Source organism: Eurypyga helias, unplaced genomic scaffold (genome assembly GCF_000690775.1).
Source record: "Eurypyga helias isolate BGI_N326 unplaced genomic scaffold, ASM69077v1 scaffold26996, whole genome shotgun sequence".
Classification (NCBI taxonomy): Eukaryota; Metazoa; Chordata; class Aves; order Eurypygiformes; family Eurypygidae; genus Eurypyga; species Eurypyga helias.
In genome coordinates, this window is record NW_010255119.1 from 1 (window position 1) to 11,143 (window position 11,143).

General features: G+C 42.6%; 1 protein-coding gene across 1 annotated transcript; it reads right to left on the bottom strand.

The window, feature by feature from the left end:
• Positions 1 to 5,121: 5,121 nt before the first annotated feature.
• On the bottom strand, positions 5,122 to 11,139 carry MARVELD2 (MARVEL domain containing 2; the record flags this gene model as incomplete). The annotated part of the gene is made up of 6 exons (XM_010153235.1): positions 5,122 to 5,238; positions 6,144 to 6,194; positions 6,606 to 6,777; positions 8,048 to 8,184; positions 9,275 to 9,307; positions 10,744 to 11,139. Coding segments are annotated over 6 exons (906 nt in total), but the record flags the coding sequence as incomplete, so codon positions are not given.
• Positions 11,140 to 11,143: the final 4 nt, after the last annotated feature.

Genomic DNA, 11,143 nt, shown 5'->3' on the forward strand with positions numbered 1-11,143 from the left:
TTCCGGGCAGAAGGGGCGACGCTGTCCCCTCTCACCGCCAGAAATACCGGCTCTGCCTCGCCCTGGGCCTCAAAATGCCCTGAGGCCGCACCCGCCCAGCCGGACGCCGGCTCTCGGGAGTGGCGGGGGGGGGGCGGGGGGGACTCATCCCGGGCGCCGCGATCGGGCGGAATAAACGCGACATTTTTTCACAACGCCACCCAAATACTCCAGTTTCGTTACTAAAAGGCCAGTGGTGCATTGTGGAGGTGTCACTAGTCGGGGGAATGGAGCCCGCGGGCAGTTTCTGGCGGGCAGCCGGGCCCCTCACTCATCCATCCCTCAGAGCCCGGTTGACCAGCCGAGTTTACCTCCTCTTTCTGTAATTAACTGAAGTAATTTCGGTAATTAACAGAAGAATCCAGGAGCGTGGAAGAAGACCGTTATTTGCATAGGCTGTAGCACTGAATTTCAATGCACGGTCACGCTCATAGATTACCTACTGAAAATAACTGGCTATTATTTACGGCTTTAACTCTCTCCCAAAACACAGAACGTGGAATATGCTCACTGCTGCAAGGTTCAAGGTATATTTTCTGAGATTTAATGTACTCACGGGAGCGAACTGGGTAGTGCAGTAGTAACAAGTTTTTGCAAGCACACAGAATACTCAGAATGGCCCCTTGAGGCTGGGTTCTTGTTTCGCTGCAGTAACTTTCTTTGGGGATTTCTTTTAATAAACTATGGTTGCAAAGCTCTGAAGAGTTAACTGGCGACTGCATTTAAAAAGGAGGTGGGATGCCTTGTGTTGAGAGAGGGTGCTAATTGCTCTGACCAAGTCTCACTAAAGGCGTGCATTCCATTTTTTCAGATACCTTTAGTTTTGCTCTTTGCAAGCATACAATTTATTTTTAAAAGTGGCCAGAAAGATTTAGGATGGACTCTAGTTCATATTCAGCAGAGAAATTTTGAAATACTACTACAGCAGGGCAGTGCCTGGTCACGATACTGGGCTTAACCTTGAAATACAAACTCACAAATTAGTTTCAGGTATTTTGATGTTACAGGATTTGTTTTACTTCCCCTTAAAATAACTCTGAGCAGTACCCATCCATCTCATGTCTCAAGTTTCCCTTTCAAAAGCACCACAACGCGGGTCAGCTCAGTGAAGCCTGAGATCTGATTTCCCTGCAGAGGAATCGTAACTTTACTGGATACGGTGAAAGTGTGCCAAGACTGGGCTTGACCTCTTGAATTCCAGGAAAGTTGCCGAGCATCCGTTTCTAAGGGGTGTCACTCTGCATCCAAGTAAGACAATAAATGAGGAAGAAAACATTTAAACAGTAGTAACATTTCCTTAAATAGGAGTGGGGAACAACGTATTGCTTCTGTATCCTTCAGCCTGTTGCATTTATCAGGAGCAACTTACACATGTAGGGGAAACAGAGGAGAAATCAATTAGCAATATTGGAGGAAAATCCAAGGTATTTTGAAGGAAAGCAATGAAAACTACTGAAGATGGAAAACAGGGAATTCTTAAGAAGTAAGTATTTGCTTCTAGGAACTGAAGTTGTAGTTTGATCTACTCCCATTAGATCACATGCCATCCTTTCTTAAGAAGGAAAGGTCCAGTTTGTAAAAGGTTGAAATGGAGAAATGGAAAAATGGCATCAAGCTGACAATTTTAACAGAAGAACAGAGAAATGAGACTTCTTTCAGAACAGGGTTATTTTTTATTGTCAAGGCCAAGAATTTCAGTCCTGGAAAGGAACACAGGATATACAATCATTTCATAGATTTTGATTGTCCAAATGCTTCAAATCCCACCATGATTTTGAGACTAATAAACTAAATACTGGAAGCTGCTTCTACAGTTTCACATGAATTAGGTTTTTCATTGCCACAAGTACTTTTGATTGTCATCAAAGTTAGCCCACCCTCCTGTGCAGTGCAAGTTTTGTGTTACATCTGTCAGGCACTGCTTTGTCTGCCCTGCAAAAATGTACAGATGTACAAAGGTAAACAGTATGCAGATGTTGCCAAGTTGTATTTATTAAGGATGTCCAGCTGTTCATCAAAACAACAAAAAAAGACCTCTTACTGATTTATTCAAGTCCAGTTTGAAAACTACGATATTCCTGGAGAGTAAGTCTGTTGGACATTTGCCTTTGTGGTCTGTGGAGCCAAGCAGGCATTTTTTATGTGGAAGACTGCAGGACAGAAGTTGCTGTTACACACTCAGTGTCTGAGGACAGGCTGCAATTGCAAGCAGATGATGCATGCCCGCTGGTGTGAGGCAGCATTAGTGGGTGAGTTTCAATAAATGTTAACTATGTTCCCCAAAAAACCCCAGTCACACAAGTAAGGCCACATAGCAGTGTTTGCACTTTAAGGCAATGACATAGACTCAGAGAGTTGAGACTGGAAAGGCTGCATAGGCTGAGCTAGGTGAAAATCATCTAGTAACTGTAGTTTTGTCTGAACCTCCTGTTCCTTACCCATACCAAGGGACCGCTTTCCCTGGTAGTTCTGGTTGTAATTAATGCGCACACAATTTCCTCATTTCTGCCTTGCATTTGACTGGCTTCAACTTCCAGCCATTAATACTTATTTCATTATTCTCGATTTCGCCAAGTGATACATTGCTTAGACTAGTAATTTTCCCTTTGGCACATTCAGAGCACTGTTGACAAGTCCCTTTCCAGTCCTACACTGACAGGTCAGAGCAAAACCAGCTCACCGTCTGTACTGCACGTGCCTGCTTCGCAGCCTTGTGGCAGAAGGGAGTATTCCTACCTCTTCTCTCCGCAGGTTTTAGAAAATCCACTCAGCCACACCTGTGGCACCGTGCTGGGAAACGTGGAGCGATCCACACAGGGCTGGTCTGGGCTTAGTTTATTTTCTCCTTCCAGCCACGGGCACAGTGTCCCCTTTTCCCCACCTGTTGGAAACTCTGCAGGGAGGGAGAAGCACCACAGTTCTGCAGAGGCTACGCAGGCACTGTGTGAGAGCCCGGGAGCCAGCTTCTCACAGGCTGAAACTCAGAGCACTGTCAAAGGGAGCCTGGAGCTGCGCCTCAGTGTCCCACAGAACGCAGACCTACTAAGGGCACAGACTGTCAGTCTTCCAAGAAGCCATCAGTCAGCTTCTTTTCAGTGCTTTATAAACATCAGTTGGTCCTTAAACTTGGGCTTAATCTTCTTTTCCTGATATAACGCCCAGAACTCCCACTGCAAAAAAATGAGAAACCTGGGTGTACAGCCAGAGGTCATTTGGGTTGCAGGGATGTGGACAAGGACCTCTCTTACGAAGAAGGATTTAGGAAGTACACAGCATAATAGGTGTCAAACACTTGGCCCAGCTCTTTTATAAGGCAGAGAGGTTTCCTCTTTGGAAAGAGCAGGAACCTAGAGAGAGGCACCTGAAAAGAGAGGGAGAACAAGGGATAGCAGTGCCTGTCGTCTGCTTTCATCAGTCTGAAAATATCCAGATGAGGCTGAAGGCTTTTGAATTAAGGTGCCACAGTTTCAAATGCTCTCAGCGTTCCCATGGTGTCCTGTGCTACTTCCTTCATCTGCTAAAACTCTTGGAATTAAGTGGCTGATAAAATCGGAATGTCAACTTTATAAATATGAAAGTGGGTTTGTAGCCATCAGGACTGTGAATGATGAGAAGGGATGTAACTACCAGAGTGAGGTATATTAATGTGTTTCCAGCACTAAGGAACAGAGGTGGTACTACCGTCACTCTTCCAACCTGGAAACAGTTTTCCTGATGTCCTGCCTTTGAATTAAGGCAAAAGTTGAAAACTTTCTTGTAAAGAAAAAAAAAAAAAAAGATGGCTAACAAGAATTTGGAATCACCTTAATCAAAGCACCTTTTCTAACCAAGTGCCTTCCTAAACAACAGAATGACATGGCTACACTGGTGCGGCTTTTTCCACATTAAAATATATTTCAGATCAGAAAAATTGCAGTTGTAGAAAACTGTACACAGAAATGATCAATGCCTCTAACAATTTTAGAAAGTAAAAAAGTAAACAATGATGTGAAAAAGTATACAAAGAGAAGATTTACTGGTTTATGAAAATATCTGCATGTACAAAACTATCCCCACGATAAAATACAAAATTGTATACTGAATTTGTGCAGATATGCTCTGCAAAGCATGTCTGTTAAAACATTTTACCTGGCCTTATAGAGGATACTAATGGTTTGTATTTTGAACAAGAATTAATTTTGCTGTACTTACTCTCAGAATGCCAAACTCACAGGCAGCCGCTGCCTATACAAAAAAAGTCCTGTCACTTGCTGCTGGAGAACAAAGTGTTTTGCCTTTACGAGCACGGATTCCTACTAAGGTGACCCAGAAAAGACAGGCAGAGCATACTGGCCAATAGCAATGCTAGTGGAACTGTAACGTAAGTCTCATCCCATAACTCTATTCCTTTAAGGCCATGTAGAAATTTGTTGCATCACCTCTACAGAGGGGAATAAAAAAAAAAACCCCAAACAAACCCCAAACCTAAACTCCAACACAACACCCCTAACCCCATGCCCAATATACTACGGTTCCTTAAACAGGAAGTTATTTTGCATCTCTCATTGGTTCAAATTCCAGGTGATTTCTGACATACAGCAGAACATTTAGAAATACAATACAAAAAGTCTTAAAACTAAGTTTTGACTTGCCAAAATTAATCAGTATGATTAAGCACTCCGCCAAAACCCAGCCAGAAAGAACAGCTCATGCTTCCTGATTTCACTGAGCTGTCACCTGTAAATAAAACCTCAGTCACTGGCATTTCTGTGCAAACGTCCACCATGGTATTTAGACCTGCTTTCTCCGGTGGGCTTTGCAAATCTGCAAATACGGTCTTTTCAAACCAAGCATGCACACTTAGGAGGCCAGGCTGTGAACTAATAAAAACAGAATATTAGGACAGGTTTTCCAGTTCACTGCATTGCTTTACAATCAGATCTGCAGACAAAACCTACAGTAATGCACAACATCCAAGTAAGTGACAAAGTGATTAAGCAATCCCCATAGGTGTACTGTTCTGAGAGTAAATAAATAGTTTAAAATATGCATATCGACTGGAAAAAAAAAATCAAAAGTAGTATCCACAAATTGAAGGCACAGCTAAGTTTCTACGTTCCAGTTCATAACTTTATCATAGTCCTGAATTCGTTGTTTTATGTGAGAAAGCTTATTCTTTAGGTATTCACAACGCTCCTTTTTTTCCAGAAATGCAGGATCCTGCCAAAAATACAAAAACCTCTGCATTAGTACGTTGCACTTTCAGCCTCTTCCAAGGATAGTCTATTATCAACTGTGTTCTTGATTAAGGACAATATTTAAATAGTCTACAAAAATCACACTCTTTTTCCCTGGCCACTATTTCTTATTTCCTGTTTCCCCTTCCTTCATGAATGAGATTTTGATTTTATATGCTGTAGTTACTTGGCAAACAGAGCAGTTTTTAAACAGATACAAATGACATCTTACTACATAATTTAGATTTTCTAGGTGTGTTGTGGTGCATCTAATAAACCTCTCCCCTCCCACAAAGCAATGAATTGTACCTAGTATGGACATAAAGTTTGAGTTCCATATAAAAAGGGGTATTAAAAACATGCTAGGTTACAAATGGGACAGATGTACACATTTACTGCCCACGTTTAAAAACAGCAAAGTGAAACCTCCTGGATTACACTGAAAATTACTTTTTGAGGGTCTGTCTAAGTTCCACGCCACACAGAAAATACAGAACTTCTTTTTGTTAGGGTAAAACGATGTTTTCTGTTGTTAACTTATGTGTTGGCTGTGTCAGTCTGTAAATACAAATGAACTAGATCCAAAAACATCTTCTGAATGCAGAATGCTGAGATGAGACAGCCTCTCAGATGAAAATGCTTAACTCTCGGGTCCCTGCCCTGCGTTCGGCTAATGGAATCATCATTCTCAAAGCAAGTTGTTGGCACGAGTGGAGTGGGTTGTGCCCTGACGTTGCTGAAGTTTTAGGAGACAAAATGTACAAAACCCTGTAGCAGCTGCCGATAATCTGAGCTACTGAACTGTACCTAGTGCCAGACACGCTGGCTACGTGCGCTCTCTTTGCCATTCGTTAGATTCACTAAGAATGTAAAGCTGAAAAGACTCACGTTTTTCTTCTTCTTGTATTCCTGCAAAACTTTTGATATCCTTTCCTGTTCCTACCGAGAGAGGCAACACATTTTTACACACTTGGAGCGTGCTCCGTATATTCATGTAAATTTTACAAAATACTCATCAGAAATAAATTTCTCATTTGATGAATCCATTCTAGATTCATCAACGTTTTAGGTGTATATTTTGTATCTGAGAAACAGTGAAAGTACATTAACTGTAATTAACTCAAACTTGAAAGCCACAAGCATGAAAAAAAAAAAAAAAGAACCCAAATACAGAAAAACATGTCTACAACTAAACTGAAAGTTTGTATGCATCACTGATGACCAAACAAGAAATAACATATTTGGGAAAACTTCTTCTCCCACCAAGTCACCACCAGCATTACAAGACATTGTCCCTTAGCTAACGGCAGTCAGAAAGTAATTCCAGATGCCCACCTCACAAGTACTTACATATATGCTTTCAGGATGGTGAGGAAGCTGTCTCATCAATGCATCCAGCTCATCAAACTTCTTTAATACAGCATGAACTTCCACAGAGAGTTCTTTATACTCAGCAAACTGATCATTGAATACTGCTTTGTACCGGTCTCGCATTTCATTCGTTTGAATTGCTGGGTATTTCCTTAAAATTAAAAGAAAAGTTGTCAAGGACTAGTTTTATATACAGTACTTCAACAACCCTTCACCTTGACAGCGTATTTCTGTATTGTTTGTCAACCTCGTAACCTGCTAAAGAGGTTAAGCACTGAAATCTCAGAACGGTTGAGGTTGGAAGGGACCTCTGGAGGGATGTCTGGAGGCCATCTGGTCCAACCACCCTGCTCAAGCTAGGCCTCCTAGAACTGGCTGTCCAGGACTGTGTCCAGAGGGCTTTTGAGTATCGTCAAGGATGGAGACTCCCTAATCTGTCTGGGCAACCTGTGCTAACCCTCACAGGGAATAAAATTTGCCTAATATTTGGGTAGAATTTATCATAGAATCATGGAACAGTTTGGTTAGAAGGGATGGACCTTAAAGTCCGCCAAGTCTCACCCCTTGCCATGGGCAGGGACACCTTCCATAGCCCAGGTTGCTCCAAGCCTCATCCAGCCTGGCCTTGGACACTCCCAAGGATGGGGCATCCACAGCTTCTCTGGGCAACCTGTCCCAGTGCTCCCCACCCTCTCCGAGAAGAACTTCTTCCTGATGTCCCATCTCAATCTCCTTCTTCCAGTTTAAACCCATTACCCCTTGTCCTGTCACTACAGGCCCTTGTAAAAAGTCCCCCCCAGCTTCCTTGTAGCCCCCTTCAGGTACTGAAAGGTGCTATAAGGTCTCCCTGGAGCCTTCTCTTCTCCAGGCTGAACAAGCCCAGTTGTCTCAGCCTTTCATCATAGGAGAGACGCTCCAGCCCTTGGAGCATCAACTGAACTGCCTGTGTTTCAATTTGTGCCCTACTCTATGGCAAATACCATAAAAATTAATTTATGATCTCATACTTCACCATGAAAAGGCCTATCCTTTACAAGGGAGCATGTTATAGATTTAGCAGTTACAAAGTACAAAAGTAGTCAAATTTCAGGAGCTAGAAAGACAAGTGATTTCCCTTTTTTCTTTCTTTTCCTAAATTACCTGTGTGGTGGTCTTCTGTTCCTTTGGCAGATATTGAACGTGGTCGCTTATAACACTCCACCTTAACATCTGAGGTTTGGGTGGGTTTTTTAAAATTCAAGATTACTTATTCTTTATCCCCAGTTCTGCGCCATCAATATCGGCGCTCCCCTTCTCTATTTCTAACATTAATAACGAACGACGTGCTCCCACAGCACATCCATGGCAGAGAAAACATTAATGCGTACATGAGAAATGCTGAGTGAAAAACACCATTCGAGTACTCTCCATTCTCCACTTACGCCAAGTAGTCTGGCATCACTATGGGTTTAGGAATGTGGCCTGCAGGTATATGACCATTGAGGAGTTCCGGGTTTCTTTCAGCTGGTTTAAACTGCCTGTAAGTGACCTCTTCTCTTTGTCTGTCATCGCTTTCATACTGTTTTAAAGAAAAAAAGAGTTCTTGATGAAGTCAGTTTTCCTTCAAATGCAACATATGTAAACTGCAAAAAACCCAACTCATTTGAAGACAAAGATATATTAAGCAGCAGTAGAAGCAAACAGGAGGTATTTCTTACAATCCTTACTGTAATTAGAAAATTAGTAAAGAGTTACAGTCATGTTTCGCACACAGTACCCATCTTCAGTTTCTCCTAACAGCAGTACCAGAGACAGAAAAATACTTCTTGGGGCTTGGAAAGATCTGTCTTTTATGTCTGAAAAAATTAATTTACGGAAGTTTCCTTGGCTATTTTGTGAATGAACAGGAATCAGTCAGTTCTCAGGAGTCTCCTTTTGCCCCTGTTTCCTATTGCTGGATCAAGGGATAAATTGTGCAATAAAAACAGATGGGAGTCTTTTGGAACACATGAAAAAGAATTCTCATCCTGTATGGAAGCAACAGAGAACGTAGTGGGAGGAAATTCACTGGATCTAACAGGGAAGTGATTTAAGGCTGAAATAAACACACCACAAATTCTTTGGGAATCATCAACATCTGCTGTCAAGATCCTATGCAATCTTTGCAGTGAATGCAACCGCATCTTTGTGTGGCAGAAGCACTAAAATTGCTGATATTCAAAACCAGCAAGGAGGTGTCTGGAGCAGCCCCAGGCACACAACAAGCTCAACTCACAGAGCACCTACCACCGTGCTTCCACTGGCTTTCCCCCCACAGCCGGGGGGAAGGAGTCTCTCACAACCCATCAGATGACCATGCCCGTCAAACCCTGCAAGAAATGCTACAGGACTTCTCAATGCACAGAAGGGGGTAAGAGCACACACAGAGGCAGTCATCAGATTTACTATTTACAGTACGTTTTATACCCAGATTGACTAGTAGTAACTTCTTTACAGGCTTCTTCCTCATCTTCTAGGTAAGAGAATGTTGTCCAAACTACGCTAAAGAATTAAACCTCATCTCTTCCAAGGCAAATGAGCAAATAAATGGACAGGCCAACCAAAATAGTCACAAGAAAAGGAACATTTGGAAATACCAGTAAACAGAAAAATAAATTCTTATTTCCTACCTTCTTTTCTGGAAAAGAGGACTGTGTTTTCATCTATCAAAAAAGGGAAAGAACGGTAAGTTTTATTTTCAGCAAAAACAGTATGCAAAAGCACAGTCTCTTAACACCTAAACTTTTTCAAAATCATGCTGAACAGAAAATTACATTTGTCTTTAGGTATGAAGAAATTTAGCATAAGGATTATTGTCAGATCAATTGATTTTAAAACTGTTTAAGACCACTGGAACCAAAACAACCACCCCAAACCCCGGAACAGCAACAGGGTCTCCCTGAGCACAGCCGTAGGAGATGGTTTGCAGGAAGTAAAGGAGACTGGGGAGTGGATGGAGTTATTATTTCACATTCCAACCTGTATTAACTCACTGACATGCTGCAGCCTAGTTCATTGCCTAGAAAACACAGCCCTGCGCTAACTAACCTCCTGTATTCTTCCAGCGACCAACTCGTTCTTGCAGGACATGCCAGAAGTTGGTTAAAAGACTTTGATCAAAGAGCTGCAAAAAAGGGGAGTCTCAGTTTCACGCGAGATGGTGGAATGGAGAGCAGTGTTTAATGAAAATGTTGTAAATCAGACTGCAGTCACAGAGCACAGGAAACACAACTTTAAACTTGCTCTCTCCTACTGAAATCACTTAAATGCTGACCCTTTCCTTAAGTTAGGTTTATATAGGCTTCACATATGTTCACTTTTATCCTATACGAAGTTGTAATTAATATAAAATGAATTTTTAAAGTACTTTTGAGTGGTGTTTTCACGTGAAGGAGGTTTTACACAAATGACTTTGAATTCTCTAGCTGAGGTCTCCGCTCTTTCAGTTCATCATTAACCAGGCGAGTACTGAACGCTTCCAGCCAGGGCAAGGCCAGCAGCAGTGCAATACTTCATCCGAAAAAGCTGACTGAAATTGGAGACACCAGAATCTGGCCAACTCCATTATTACTATTATTTTCTGAGGAAGCTGATCTATGCTGAAAAGACATAAAGTAGTAGTTTGGAGTTTTGCTTGTAAAGCAAAAATAAGTGTTCCATGTTCTTATGGTCATTCACACCAGCACAGTTGTTGAATAAATGCTAGGTGGCTTTAAGATCACCCTTTAAGATCACCCTTCTGAACAGCTGCACCAGCACACTCTTCATTCCTTCCTTTGTTTGGGAAACACACACCAGGAAGTAGTTCACCAGCTGACGCAGGACGAGGGCCGAGTATTACAAAGAGAACACAGACAGCTCCCTACCAAACCACATTAAGAAAAAAGTAAGTCCAAGAATTTGGATCAAAAGATGCTGAAAGAGCCTTTCATTTGGCATCTTAAATACTGTTAAGGCTGGTGACAGTTGACCCTGGGAAGTTGTGGAGTTGCTGCAGAGAAGAGACCTGATACGACTCCATCCACAGCGTGGGAAAATCGTAGGGGCGCTCCCCATCGCACCATTCCCAGTGGACCTAAGGCGATAACTCATGACATACCTCCCGTTCCATTAGCTCCCTGTGTCTCCTGGCTGCTTCATGCCGCCACAGCTTCAGAGAAACCACCGCGCTGATGAGATAGATGATCACCGTGACAAACAAGAAGATGATTGCTGCCGTCTGACCACCCTCCACGCGGCAAAACGATGCATTGATCGGCGTCCGGAACAACTGGTAGTAGCAGAGCCCACCTCGGTTGGTATCGTTCACGTACACTATGGCGGCCGACATGTACAGCAAGAACAAGGCCACATTAATCCCGAACTCAGTCAGAGGCCACCAGTTGGAATCCAGGAGGATAGTCCGGTAGTACATCGACATGCCCAACACCAGCAGCACTATCGTGACGACCCACGCCATTCCTGCCACCACCAGGATGAAGGGAGTTTTGGGCCCGCTG